Source organism: Haplochromis burtoni, unplaced genomic scaffold, assembly GCF_018398535.1.
Source record: "Haplochromis burtoni strain Fernald_Lab_line unplaced genomic scaffold, NCSU_Asbu1 Contig_528, whole genome shotgun sequence".
NCBI classification, from domain to species: Eukaryota; Metazoa; Chordata; class Actinopteri; order Cichliformes; family Cichlidae; genus Haplochromis; species Haplochromis burtoni.
This window is the reverse complement of record NW_024582889.1, coordinates 275,541-290,877: the sequence shown is the minus strand read 5'-3', so window position 1 is coordinate 290,877 and position 15,337 is coordinate 275,541. Positions and strand designations below refer to the sequence as shown.

The 15,337-nt window shown below is 44.0% G+C and overlaps 1 protein-coding gene across 1 annotated transcript; it reads left to right on the top strand.

The window, feature by feature from the left end:
• Nucleotides 1-1,924: 1,924 nt before the first annotated feature.
• lmbrd2b (LMBR1 domain containing 2b) lies at nt 1,925-15,337 on the top strand (the record flags this gene model as incomplete). The annotated part of the gene is given in 18 exon segments (XM_005947579.3): nt 1,925-2,125; nt 6,632-6,841; nt 8,155-8,267; nt 8,684-8,782; nt 8,862-9,029; nt 9,214-9,424; nt 9,502-9,576; nt 9,669-9,782; nt 10,608-10,791; nt 10,960-11,141; nt 11,390-11,523; nt 11,883-11,988; nt 12,076-12,173; nt 12,543-12,646; nt 12,730-12,776; nt 13,330-13,444; nt 13,530-13,656; nt 14,752-15,337. Coding segments are annotated over 17 exon segments (2,115 nt in total). The 5' UTR covers nt 1,925-2,125; nt 6,632-6,667.

Genomic DNA, 15,337 nt, shown 5'->3' with positions numbered 1-15,337 from the left:
CACTGACAGAGGCAGAGTGGTAATGGGTGTAAGAACACAAAATAGAAAATAGGCCTGGGATGGGAACAAAGAACTGGGGTGCAGGGCAGAAAGACAATCAACCCCCACCCCCAGGGCATGAAGCAAGAGTTAGAGGGTGAGGGGCAGACAAAGGGCAAATGGACACTACCATAAAAGGAGATGGGGATCAGGGTGTCAGCACCCTTGGCCACTTTCCATTGTGGGGGTGTTTACTGTAGGGGGGAGGAGACCAGAGGTTATAACTGTAACTGTTGTGTGGAGTTCTTTAGATCAACCTTTAGCATAGGACTGCATAGGAGTGCAGTGTGCTGATCTCCAGATGCATCTGTAAGAATAATGGGTAATAAAAGGATTGTGTAAAACATGGAAACATCTCAGCGTGATCTCTACCAGGACCAAAAGAATTGCAGAGACTGGCGTTGTCTCAACAGTGGCATCGTTCTAATCCCATACAGGAGCAGCCAGTCACTTACTAACTAACACTGCAAAACAGAATTGTTACCGTATTTACCTTAATTTCAATTCAGGTTAGATTTTTTTGTGCGCAACACAGATTTTTTCTGCGCAGAGGCCGTGCCAGCAGTGCGCAATTGTGTACGCGCGCAGCTTAGAGGGAACACTGACGAAGAGATTGCAACTCTCCGGCAAACTGGGACCCATTCAGACCTTCCCTCAGCCCCTTGGCCACCTCCTCATTAAAATTACGTGAATACCAGTCTTACTGCCAGACTGCCCCCTCATAAGGCTCATTAGCCTCCATTCACATGAAGACAATAAAGATCCCTTCAGCCTTATTGATGGAGAAAACAATCAGTTTGCTCTTCTGAGTCAGTGCCTTTGATTAGATTAGATTAGATTAGATTAGATGAAACTTTATTAATCCTTCGGGTGGGTTCCTCCGGGAAATTCAGTTTCCAGTAGCAAAGCACCGAAAGAAGTTGCATTGTACAGATACATTAAGGGGAATGAGAGTAAGGATATAAGCATAAATACACCATATATACAAATATACACATATATAGATACAGAATATACAATATGGATAAATAGGATTGCTCATTTGAGTGAGTATATTGCACAGTGATTATTGCACAGTCAAATATAAGAAAAAAAGACAAAACAAAAACAAAAAACAAATATTGCAAATATTGCACAGTGTAGAAAAGCACCTACAGCTCAGTTGTTCCACAACCAGTTCCTTGGTCTTTGAAGTGTTGAGTTGCAGGTGGTTTGTGTGACTCCATGTGACAAAGAGGACTTTGACTTTGTTTTCAGTCCTCAGACCTACATTGAGGCCAAGTGCGATTTAAAGATATGGAGGAGCTTATCTGTCTGTGAAAGACCGGCTGAGGAGAGATAACAACATAAAAATCCATTTATTGATTCATAATCGAATCTAAATAGCTGTGCACACAGGGTGCAGACTGAGAGCTGCAGCATTGGGTTTGAACACCCAATGCTGTGAAAATCACTGTATGGGCTCGAGAACACTTCTGAAAGAACATAAAAATATTAAAGAGAGTGGAGCAACCCCCTCCACACGCACACACACACACACACACACACACATTTATTTGTGAAGGCTGACACACAGGAAGTAGTTCCTGCAGAAATACCTAATAGTGAAACATTAATGTGTTCACATCTTCGTTAAAGCCCTTGTGTTGTCTTCACCTGCTTAGGAGGTGAAGATCCAGATTAGTGCTTAAATTCAACTGGAGCACAGCTGGAAGCACTTGTGCATGCAGCTGTGAAGATAAGGTGTGTTGACGCTGTGACGCCGATGACGTCATCTTGTGTTCTGGAACCTTCAATCTTCTGTCTCAGGTTATTCCTGATCTATCCGGTGGAGGGCAGTAACGATAAAGCGCTAAGAGAAGCGGCAGAATGACATGGTGTTTGCGCACGCGCAGACTGGCTCTGACGTCATCTGCTCCTCCCGGTAGGGCCGGGATGTGACGGGCTGATGCTACTGAGCTAACGAGCTGAAATCAAGAGGTTTCTCTCGGAGACCGGTGGCTGATAATAACAGGAGCAGCTCGCGGAGATAAACGTGGCCTCTGACGTCACTCCGAGAGGAGCCGGAGCCCACACAGGAATCACGGTAAGAGCTGATGGGGCTGCTGGGAGGAGGTTGCTAACCCACAGCGGCAGCTAGCCGGAGTTCCTGGTTGATCCGGCAGCTGTCGCTCTGCGCGTCTCCGCGAACAGCCCCAAGGCTGATAAGGAGTCGGCGGGCGTTCACGCGCGGCTGTGAAGCTCCGAGAGGCTGTGAGGTCAGCTGTGGGTCACCCGAGTATCTACATCATAACACATAAGGAATCGCAGTTTCCTCCGGGTGTGGTCTCCCAGAAATCCTCCTCATCAGCCGGGAACGGTGATGAATATGTCCGCGGCTGTCAGGCGGAAGTCAGGACTTCCTGTCTGTGATTGGGTCTGCGGTTACAGCTCCTTGTAGCTGCGACACACTGAGAGCCTGTATCATCACTGAGAGCTGTTTACACACTTCTGTAGCATAGGGGTGCAGGGAGGAGGAGGGTGCAGAGGGGCATAAGTGCACATCTGGGTAACCTGCACATCTGTGGAGCCCCATTAATGCTGAATGAGGTTTAAGATCAACATGTGTGATCTGACCAGAGGCAAGAACAGTCACTCAGACTGTCTGACTCCCTCACAGGTTAACTGTATGTTAGTGAGGCCTGACACAGTGATGGTTGCTACTTACCTGAGTCTGAGCCTCTGCAATAGCATATCCACTCTCCTTACTCTTCTGGGAGGTCACTGAGGCATTCCCGGCATTACAGGGTGGGCTGTGGACACAAATGTAAAACCACAGGGCCCACACACATTAACACACACATAGGCCAGACACACAAACTATAAGCCTGTTTAACAACAGTGATATGTTAAACACACATTCACTGAGGCTACATCGGTTGAGTCTGAGCTCATTCCTTCAGCTCATTCCTGCTTGTTGGTTCATCACTGATCATGTGACTTTTCACAACACCAATGGTCTTTTTGGGGACAGATAAAAAATCTTCACATGTTACCCCTGGTCCTTCAGCTGTTCACATAAGGAAGAAATCTGTAGAAATAAAAATAAAATGAAGTGCAAGTGTGAGAAACATCAAGAGAGGCACAAGTCCTGCAGCACAGACTGATGTCACAGCTGTGTGGACACTTTGGTTTTATTGATGGTAATCTCATCTGAGAGAAGATCTCTGACCTTTATACCATCACGAGGAGGATCACATGACCACAGACAGAGAAGCCCAGCTTCCTCTTAAAGCGTTTGCCTCTTCTTCCTCAGAGTCAAAGTTTCTGAATGGATCTGTGGTTATTAAAACAGAAACAGCTAGGTGGCAGATGTTTGCAGCTTGAGTGGAAACGTGAGGCAGAGCAGGTGTGTTTGTTTCAGTAGGACGTCAGAACATTAGACATGCTGTAAAAAAAAAAAATACAAAGCAAGCTAAAAGGAACATCTGCAGGCAGTGCCTGTCAGCACTGACAGGGAAATATGTTTTTCATGATTGAACAGTTGAACCTGGACAGAAGTCAGAGAGTGACACAAGGTGTGAGGTAACTAATAGTGTTAGGTGGCCTCACATGTGTGGATGACAGGATGGGCCTCCATGCTTTCTTAGAGTACATTAAGAAATAAACCTCTGACAGAAACTCTGGAGCAATAATCTGCTGCATCAACAGTTAAATCTTCATCCATAGACAGAATCCAACTCCCTGGCTGGGCTTGCAGTAGGTAGCAATGAGCTTTGCACTGCTTTGTGGCTCTTTGTGAGTTCAATACAGGAGCTCATCACCCAGCATAGTCCTGGTGGAGTTTATCCACCGAAGAAGACTGAGAGCAACCTGACCACCAAGCTGGAAGGAAGGGTCGGCTTTAGCAGGGACTGAACTTTCAAAATAAGGGTTAGGCTTAAAAAACCTGAGTGGAATCCAGCTGTTTGTTGTAATAACCACAGATACATTCAGAAACTTTGACTTTGAGGAAGAAGAGGCAGAGTCAAAAGTGGGCAGCTCACCCAGGTGATGTCATTTAGAATAGAATAGAATAGAATAGAATTCAACTTTATTGTCATTGCACATGCACAGGTACAGGGCAACAAAATGCAGTTTGCATCCATCCAGAAGTGCTTTAGCCATGATATAGATATATTACAATATATATTAGCAATAATATAGATATGTGAGTATATTACAGAAATGGGTCTATTATGGTATGTTATAATGTACACGGTATGTAGTATGTTATGAATATGCTATAAGTGTAAGTATGTACAGGCTGTAGTGAGTACAGGCTATGAACAGGATATAAATATGAAAAACTATACAGAAATATGAACTATGCAGGTTATAAACAGTTGTAGAATTAAAAATTATCGTATGTACAGAATGATTATTTACACAGAGCTATACAGTAGTGCAGGTAAGATAAGTGAGATATGTGGATAATTCCTACAGAGGCTATATAAAGTGCTAGTGGTTGTGAGTGGTGGTTCAGTCCATGTTATTATTGTGTGTTTGAGGGTACAGTTGTCCATTGTGTGGTTGTGTGTGTGTGTATGTTCAGTCCATGTGTTAACGTGGGTCAGATGTCAGGAGGCAGAGTTCAGGAGTCTGACAGCTGTGGGGAAGAAGCTGTTCAGGTACCTGGTTGTCTTAGTCCGGTGGCTCCTGTAGCGCCTCCCAGAGGGCAGGAGGGTGAAGAGTCCATGTGATGGGTTAGCCAGTGATGGTGCTAGAGGGAACACAGAGATGATGTAAAGCTTTGCATAAAGACCCAACGGTTCGTCCAAAGGCTTCTGCACACTTCACCCAGTGAACGTGACCGAATCCTGAGGAAACATCACAGCAGACTTGCTGGCTCTGAGTTTGACGACCCTGCTACGTAACCCCGGTCCCTTGCTGAGGAAAACTGCTGTTTCCCGTATCGCTTGTTGGAACCTCCATCCCCCAACTTTTCAAAGAAACCACACAAAGAGTCTTTCAGGGCAGGTCGGCGTGCCTCTGCTCATTGGTGCACGTCTGTCCTGATTCTCTGAGATGGCGGTCATCATTATTGTGTTAGACAGCAGTTACTGGCAGCTAACCTAATAACCAACCAACAGCAGCTCCTTTATTGTCACTGTCTGCAGTCAGACTTTCCCACAGAGGTTTAGTGTGAATATTTTTCATTTTTCCAGCTTTCTGCAGGTAATGTGGAGATGATCGTCGAGCCTGACAGATGTGTGCTCTGCTCAAGAGCGCTTCAGATCTCCCACAAATAATGAGACTAAAATCCATCACAGAGCCAACAGATGTAGCATTTGAAGATTCAAAAGTGATTAATGCTTCGTTACAGTTTTTTACAGCCGCTAGGACACATTTCACAATACTTAGGTCACTTTTGCAAAACTCTTCACACAATTCTCCTAACTGACCTTCAGCTTGGCAAAGCAGTTCATTTCACATTCAAAATGCACTACAACTACCAAAACACTTCATTCAGGTCTCAAATAAACTCATTCTTCCAGAACACTAGCAAAGGTTGACAGCCGACAAACACACTTTGTCACCCACAAAACAATGACCTAAAAAACACTAACAACATGTAGCATTACACAGTGTTTTCTTGTGTAAAACAAGGACACATCTCTGTTTATAATTTCAATATATGTTACTGGAATGAATCAGACATCATGCAGAATTCGTTAATATTTGTTTATGTATTTTTATTTTTTTGCACTAAGTAATCCCAAAATACAAGAATTTGTATACACACCATCCACTGATACACATACAATAGTAATGCTAATCTACTCGGTCTTCTCCATTTGGCCACAGGTTCTCATCCACATCACATCTTATGTCATCTAGGGCAATACACCTAGGAAATAATCTTCTGGCTGCCAGAATTGAAGGAGTTTATGTTTATTTATTTATTTAGGACAGTGCATGTTAATGAACATAAATGTAAAAAAAAAAATTACATGAATGTAAACATACCAGATTATAGCCAAGGGCTAATTTCCATCTGTTGTCCTTAAGCATAAAAATAGACATAATAATTCATAAAAATTCATCATTCATTCATAATAAAAACTCCATCACCAAACTTACACATACACACCATTCTAGTTGTGAGTTGAACAATTGAAGGAGTAACACCTGTGTAGATGTTCATCTACAATGAGAATCAGCTGTGGCTGGTTAAACTGCATTTTTAGATTTAAAATATGTTTCAATAAAATATTGCTGTTGCATTTTGCTGTCTTTTTAAGTTTTGCATTGTGTTATTGTTTTGGCCATAAGTTTAACAGTTTTGAAAACAGTATGTAAGCACATGCAAAATGTCCTGTACGTACAAAGATTTTTGGCAGTTGTTGTGTCTGAGTGAGAAAATAATTCATGAAATTTGAGAGATGTAGTCATTGAATGCATTTTGTGCCAAAACAATGATAACTGGTCCTCAGTTTAGCCCACATAGACTTCTGTTGTGCTCACTGTGTGAGGAGTTTTGCAAAAGTGACCTAAGTATTGAGAAATGTGTCCTAGCGTCTGTAAAAAACTGTAAAGTGACCACGCCAGTGTTTCTGTCCACCTGCTGCAGGTTTGTGTCAGTGCCTGCTGACGGGAGCGCAGCAGGATGAGTGGGGCGGCGCTCGGCATCGAGATCGTAGTGGTGTTTTTTTTGGCGCTGTTCCTGCTGCACCGATATGGAGACTTCAAGAAGCAGCAGCGCATGGTGCTGTTCGGCACGCTGCTGGCCTGGTACCTGTGCTTCCTCATCGTCTTCATCCTGCCTCTGGACGTCAGCACGGTCAGTATGACACACAGCATCAAACTGAGATCCCTCCAAAGTCCTCAGAGGTGTTCAAGCCTTCCATTCACGAAGCTCCTCAGGACTTTGATGGTTTCTGTCTAGTAGGGCTGCCACAAACAATTATTTTTATAGTCGACTAGTCACCGATTATTTTTGCGATTAGTCGACTAATCAGATCATGGATCTGCTCTTATATAACTATCATTAGCTTACAGCTTTAAGTGTTTAAGGTGCTAACTAAAAATAAAGACAAGATGATAGTTAAATTTTAATGAAATTTGCAGATTGTTTCGGTAAAGTTTAATAAACTCCTTGCTATCTAAAATATAACAGGACACCGGAGTATATTCTCGAGCATCTCACACTTCTGATAATCAGCTGTCTGCTTGACGTTTATTCAGCTGTGTAAAAACTATAACTTTAATCTCAGACAAACTGATTTACTCGGGAACAAATAAAATACGAAAAAAAGCCAAACAACAACATTTTTAATTTATCTAAGTGACTTATATATCATGTTTAACCTGAGTAGCGAAAGACGGCGGTGGGTTTGAAAACAATTTGCCGGGAGTCCGGCGTTCTCACGGCCCCCGGCTTGCTATCGAGCTAGTGGGTAACAGACGTCTCCGAAAACGTCGGAGCGCTTTTGAAAATATGCGGTGTCCTGATAAACTGAGCCGATATTTGAGGTTTACACAGCTACATTCTCGCCTGAAAATATGTTAAACGTTTATTTTGTGACCCAGAAAGAATAATAAGAGTAATATTAAAACTAACTAGCTACCGCCATTGTTGGAAACTGAGCTGGGCCGCGCTATGAATTCTGGGACAGAGCTACTTCTTCTCCGGGGTTTAACGGCAGCTGGCATCCTTGTACATGCAGTGCTGCCATCTTCTGTTTCAGTCCGTTATTACACTCTTAAATTCTACTTATTCCTGTGTCTTTTGTGATCTTGCAAAGCTTCAAACGACGCGTCGACTATTAATTCAGTCGTCGACGATTTTGATAGTCGACGTAATCGTGACTAGTCGACTAATCATGGCCCTACTGTCTAGTTGTTCTTTGTCATTTTTGAGATTCTTTTGTTTTTTAATATAACATCTTTAACTTTTATGACATTTCATAGAGAAGCCTTATGAGCTCCTGTGGACTTCAAGCACATCTGTTACACAACAAAAGATTACTGTTTTATACGGCTCTGATGTAAATGTCAGATTTCGACTTCCATATGTGTGGAAAAGATCTTTACATGTTTGATTTCATTCAGTGAATGTGTGTCAGCGTACGTTTGTCTGTCTGCTGCTTACAGACAATCTACAGGCAGTGTGAGCAGGACCACAAGGAGCAGGCGTCTGTTCCCGCCCTCGTCTCACCGCTGTCCAATCGCACTATAGTAAACACAACCGCTGCACCCACAAAAAGGTTTGAATGCTGTGCGTGCGTGTGTGATTTCAAGGTAAAGGTTGAAACCTCTGCAGTGAGTTTTCTGGAAATTTGTTGGTGATTAACAGGAAGTGTTTGACATAATTCATAATTCAGGGACAGAGAGCTGAACCCAAACAACACATCCACTCAGTATGTCCTCTGTGATCTGGACATGAAGGCATTTCAAGTCGTTAATGATCTTTTCACACAGAGAGTCAGAGCAGAAGACAGAGCAGGATTTGAAGCGACTCCTTCTTATTGAACTTGAGTAAATGTACTTTGAAACTCAGGCGGCTTTTCTTAGAGAGACCTGAGTGTGTTACAAAAAATGTGACTAAAAGAAGTGTTGTCTTAGTAAATAAAAACAGATGACATCAGCAGGTTTCTGAACTCCTGATTGTGTTTCCTCTCAGTGTACGAACGCTGTGCCACAAGCCGTGGAGCTACATCCCTGATGGCATCATGCCAGTGTTCTGGAGGGTGGTGTACTGGACGTCTCAGTGCCTCACGTGGTCAGTACGAGCCTGAGTCTCCTCATGAAACCTCCACATGCTGAGTTTTTGTGTTTTAAAGGTTTTCTTGTGTCGTCAGGCTGCTGCTGCCCTTCATGCAGTCGTACGCTCGCTCCGGAGGCTTCTCCATCACCGGGAAGATCAAAACGGCACTGATTGAGAATGCCATTTATTACGGGACATATCTGCTCATTTTCGGCTCTTTGCTCATTTACGTGGCCGTTCATCCTGAGTTGCGCCTCTCCTGGTGAGTGGACCCTGAGGAAGAACCCCCTTTTTTTTGTTTTGTTTTGTCCTGTCTGTGAAGAGAAAGACAGGACAAAGACATGCTGTGACGATTAAATGCAGAGGGCTGTATAAACACATAATCGACTCCTAAACTCCTCCTGATTGGCTGCTGTATGGAGTTACCTGCTCTGTGTGTTACTCAGGTACGAGCTACAGACCATCGGGATCACTGCTGCCAACACCTGGGGTTTGTTCCTGCTGGTGCTGTTACTCGGGTACGGGCTGGTGGAGATCCCTCGGTCCTACTGGAACTCCTCCCGGCACGGACACTTGCTCGTCAAGACCTACTTCAAGGCATCCAAGCTGATGACGGAGAAGGCGGATGCAGAAGAGAACCTGGAGGATGTCATGGAGGTAAGTGACAGCCTCCAGCAGTTACAAACATTTGGTTTAATGTTGCCGTTTTCACTGAGACGTCTGTTCTGCTGTAGGAGGTGAGAAAGGTCAGCGAATCCATCAAATATAACCACCCGCTGAGGAAGTACATCGACACCATCCTCAGGAAAGTACGTAGAGCGAAGCTGAGCGTGAACATGATGGGTGATAACTGTGATGTTTAAGTTCATGAGTGTGATGACGTGCTCGTGGTTTCCCTCAGTGCCCCTTGGACTACCAGGAGAAGATGGGCAGGAACATGGACGACTACGAGGACTTTGATGACAAACAGAATACGTACCCGACGGAGAAGAGCCTGGTGAAGCTTCATAAACAGGTGAGAGGATTTGACGAGTCAATCAGACTGTGCTGCCTTCTTATTGGAGGAATAAAGAGATGAAACAGATTCTAATGAAGACTCCTGACGATGTGGTGGCAGATGTTTTTGTGTTCAGTGAAAGTGTTTCTGTGTGTTTCCTGAATACCTGCACAGAGCACGTCCACCTTAAACTTTATCCACATGATAAAGCTGCTCAGTGAAGGTTGGGGGCATCAGCTAATCTTACAAAGCTCAGTCTAGTGCTGACCTTTGTTAGCCGGCGGTGAGAAGCAAACCATGAAGTCAGGCTCCGTCTGTCTGAGATGGACGGACATTTTACTCCCACTGGCCCCCAAAATTTCCACCGTAACAAAGTTTCTGTTGTCCATTTTAATTATGTTGCTGATGGTACATTACATGTTCATTATATTTAAAGATGTCTCTTTTTTCTGTTCCTCATATTTATTTATATACATGAGGTGGCCAGAATATTAGAAGTGCCTGAAAATGCAGAACTGAGCTGCACTGAAATGGCTTAGATTGTAAGATTGAGATCGATAAAGATATGAATCATAATCTTTGTAATCACTGCTGTCAGCTGAGCGAGAAGATAGTCCTCGTTCCACTGCAGAACATTTACAGTTACAGTGATGCTGTACAGGTGATGATTTCAAAAAAGAAGAGGATGATGATGAGATGACGATGATGTAAAAAGCGATGAAACAAGGAAAAATCCTTCTCTTTGTGCTTGTAGTTTCCTCCTCACACTGCACACAGCTGAAGTCTTCTGTTTCCTGTTCACTCTGTTTCCCCTACTCTGATGTCCGAACCTGTCGTGTGCAGGTGATCTACGCCGTGCAGAGACACAACCGGACGCGTGTGCAGTGGCAAATCCTCCTGCAGCAGGCCATCCACCTGGAGGACGTGGCCAAGAACGAGACCAGCTCCACCCACCAGTTTGTCCACAGCTTCCCTTCATCAGAGCCGGCCGGCTGGTTCAGCAGATACATCTACACCCCGACTGTAGGTGGGTGTAATGAGATCACTCCTGTAACCACCTGCACAGGTGTCCTGCTACAGTTTTCCTTTGGTTGCTGGTGGCAGTGACGTCGAGGAGTAAACACTGCCCTGTGTGTGTGTGTGTGTGTGTGTGTGTGTGTGTGTGTGTGTGTGTGTGTGTGTGTGTGTGTCACAGAGTGGTACTGGGAGTGCTTCCTGAAGCGCTGGTTTTACCGCCTCCTCTCCATCGTCCTGACTCTGTTCAGCGTGGTTGTGGTTTGGTCCGAGTGCACCTTCTTCAGCACACGGCCTGTCCTCTCGCTGTTCGCCATCTTCATCCAGTTGGCTGAGAGAGACTACAACTACCTGTACATCGAGGTGAGCCTGAGAAGACAGACGCTGGTTTACACACAAACCATCAGACACAGAGCTTCATATTTCTGTAGAGCCTCTGAAAGTGTTTAAAGGCTGCTGTGTGATGGAGTGCTGCACAGCTGAGTCTTTGTTGTTTTACAATGAAGGAAACATGACGTGTGATGCGTGTTTCAGTTTCACTGTTTCTTTGTTGAAACACGATCACACTTCATTCAGACCTCTGATCACCTTTTGCTCTCTCTCTCCACCAGATGGCGTGCTTCATTACAATCTTCTTCCTGTGCACCTGTGTTTACTCCACCGTGTTTCGCATCCGAGTCTTCAACTACTACTACCTGGCCTCCCACCACCAGACCGACGCCTACAGCCTCCAGTTCAGCGGCATGTAAGTGACAGCAAGAATGCTTTTATTTTGAAAGGATTCTAAAAGGGACATGTTCAGGAAAGATCGCTGTAAACCAAGAGAAGAGATGAGCACACATGTTTCTTTCTAGAATGTTCCTCCTCATATACAAGAAAAACATTTGTACTGTTTCAAAAAACCTCAAATTACTTAATTTTAATACCTGTTCTTTAGAAAGGATCTCCTCTTTATCTTCTTAAAGCACAGAAACTAGAGCGTTTTGTAGTGAGTCAGTGTTATTAATTAAACAACATGTTATGTGACGCAGAAGTTCACTTGGAGGCGATGGAGGAGTTGACCTGATGGAGGTTTAGTGACTCTGTCGTGTTTTCCCCCTGCAGGCTGTTCTGTCGTCTGACTCCTCCTCTCTGTCTCAACTTCCTGGGTTTGATCCACATGGACTCGGCCATCTCCCACCAGGAAAAGCTGCAAACTGCTTACACTTCTGTAAATACCCACAGTGTATGAAACCTGTGTAACACACCTGTGCTGCAGTGTCTGCCTGACTCACCTGTTGTTTGTTTGTTGGAACAGATCATGGGATCCATGCGTGTCCTCTCTTTCATTGCTAATGGCTTCTACATCTACTACCCCATGTTGATCGTCATCCTCTGCATCGCCACCTACTTCAGGTGAGATGAGTCTCTGGAGTCTTCTCTGCTGGGCGCTTCTTTAACAGTGTGGATTGGTCATGTGACAGAAGATAGTCTGAAAAGCCAGAACAGGGTTTTACATACAGAATTTGCTGCTTTTCCTTGTCGTTCATGAGTTAAACTGAAGTCTTTGAAAACAAAAAACTGGAAGAGATCCCGACGGATTAAATAATTCAGATTTTAAAACCTTTGCATGTCTGGGGTGTTGGTGAGCTGTAGCATTTATAGCAGTCTTTTAGATCCTGCTTCTCTCTGCTGGTTAGTGCAGGATTAAACAGAACCATCAGGCGGTTTATTATATATGTAGTTATGTTTGTGACTCTGTGTTATAATCAATGTTCTCCTCAGTTTGGGGACTCGCTGCCTGAATCTTCTGGGCTTCCAGCAGTTTATGGATGACAGTGAAATGACCTCTGACCTGATCGACGAGGGAAAGGAGCTGATTCGCCGGGGTGAGACTGCCACCATCATCTGAATTCTCTTTCACTTTTTAACATGAAAGTAGTAAAATAGTAAAATACAATATTTTTTACAGAGAAAAGGAAGAGGCAGAGGATTGAAGATGGTGAGAACAGACGGAGGGTGAGTACCTGTTTGCTGCTTCTTTTTAGATATCAGAGAAAACTAATCACATGCATCAAAGTCCCTTTGTATATCTTATTTTAATAATATATATTTTCATTGTTTATTAAGCGCACAGACTGTAGTTTACAGCAGGTTTCCTCAGATATAATATTATATTCCAAAATAACAAAGTCAGCTGCTGGGAGAGGAAACAACACTGAAACAGGAAGTACAGAAGATGCTCATCACTGGGTTTTCTGCCTAAGATTAAAGATTGAACATCAGCGTCCCTGCAGGCCAATAACACAGAGACAGCTATTTAGAATCAGCAGATGAGGCAACTGTAGTGACAACACTGAAATGTTTGTTTTTCTGACTGTTTGATGAATGTGTGAGTGAAAGAAAGCTGATGCCAGGAGTGATGGAATCATGGCGTGACACAGATGACTCGTGTCAGAGCGCTTACACAACCCGTCACGTACAAACATGAACTGATGTCTACTGGGAAACAGCAGGAGTGAAATCCTTGTTCAAGCGTCCTGATCTGTTTGTGTTGTGTCATCTGCTGCAGGAGTGGAAGGAGCGCTACGGGAACCCGAGAGAAGACTACGCTGCGAGGAACAGGAGCAGCCACGAGATGAAGGAGACAAGCTACTCAGACACCGTGAGCTCCAGCAACAGCAGACGTAAGTCAGCAGGTGGTCGGCGCTGCTCTCTGAAGGTGCTTTTGGTGGTTTTCGGGTGACGGAGCACTTCCTGTTGTTTGAACAGAGGCTAAATATTCCCGGTCTGGGAGCCGAGCAGAGAGGGACCGCATCGAGCTGCTGCAGGACGCCGAGCCCTTGGACTTCAACGCCGAAGCGCTGACAGATGACCCGCTGGACGCTGAGTCTGGAAGGTAAGCATGGTGTCATCGTCATGGTTACGCCACTGTGTTTGGGATGCACGTTTGAGAGTTTCCCTGTTTTCAGCTGCTGGTAATGTTTAATTCTTTAACTTTGTATTTTAATAGTTTTCAGTTTGACTGCTGTTTCATTTCAGAGTGTGTTTATTTATTTATTTTTAATTTAGATTTTATTGTTTATTGGACTTAGTTTTAAGTTGGGTTTTTGTTTGTTTGTTTTTTGTTTTTTTTTATACGGATAATTATCCAGGATGAGATTCAGGAAGTGATTACAGTACAACACAAGAGTGCATAACTTAATGGCCCCAAGCCAACACAGCAGAGACGTGACACCCAAACACTCTTGTTGGTGGTACGTGTGAAGCGGTTTTCATCAGATCCTCCTGCTGACCCCTAACCTGCTGGTTTTATTGCCCCAATAGATTTAAAGAGGAGTTTCAAATTGGCACTATTGCCTCACAGCAAGAAGGTCCTGAGTTCACCATCAGGGAGTGGAGGGCGTGTGTGGAGTTCGCATGTTCTCCCTGTGTTTGCGTGGGTTCTCCCCGGGTATTCCGGCTTCCCCCACAGTCCAAAGACATGTACTTAGTGGGGATAGGGGATAGGCTCCAGCGACCCCTGCGACCCTGAAAAGGAGAAGCGGAAGCGAATGGATGGATAGAGTTTCAAATGCAGATAACTTGACTTTGGTTGCTCATGTTTAGCTCCTGTCTGTTGGCGGGATGTAAAATGTCCATGACCTGCAGGGTTGATGTCTGCATGCACCAGCCAGAAATATTTAAAAAAGGGTTAACTAACCAAAATGTTGTTAAAAAGCAAAAGGAAGAAATAATATTTAAATGTTTGGATGTTTTTTGGGTGGATTCAGTAAGAAAAGGTGAAGAAGTGGAGACAGAGAAGTGTGGATAGTTTTGCTAAAGAACTTAAAGGTTTTTTTTATAAAGTTTTCTGATAAATAACTGTCAGTTTGTTCATTTCAGCGCTGACCTCAGTGCTCTTTAATGTGTTGGAGTAAAGCACACCTGTTTCTAATGTGTCTGCACTGACCTATCCAGAGATGTGTGAACTTGTGTGTTTTTGTGTTTTCAGGCACTCTGGAGGACGGTACCTGTCCATGTCGTCATCTCGTAGCCGAATATTTGACGACATCTAGAAGAGAAGTCTGAATCACTGTCCACACGTCCACCTGCAGCATGACCTCCTTCTCTCAGCACTCGGCATGCACACTGAATAAAAGCCGCTCAGGTGAACTTCTCTCACCTGCAAACATCTACATAAACAATTTGCATCCGTTTCTGTATGCAGCTGCAGGTCCATGAAAGCACTTTTGAAGGAATATAAAATTTACTCAGCATGTGACAGACTGCAGGCCTGAGCTTCTCAACAGATCAAACCCTCAATTTACTGCATGTCATGAAGGCAGGAGAGGCAGTCAGAACACATGAATGTGAATCACTTTATCCGCAGGTTTCATGGAGGCCCTGCTAATATATTTAATTTCTAGTGTTTATTCTTTAATGTTGTAGATTTATTTAACTGTCTGTCATGATGGGAGCTGTTAGGATTCGCTGATTCCGTCACTGATAAACCTGAAATCCTTCAGTCATGTTGGAGGTCAGGGCTTCATGTTTATGGGATTAATGTGCAGTTTAATTGAGTCTGTATTTCTCTGTAA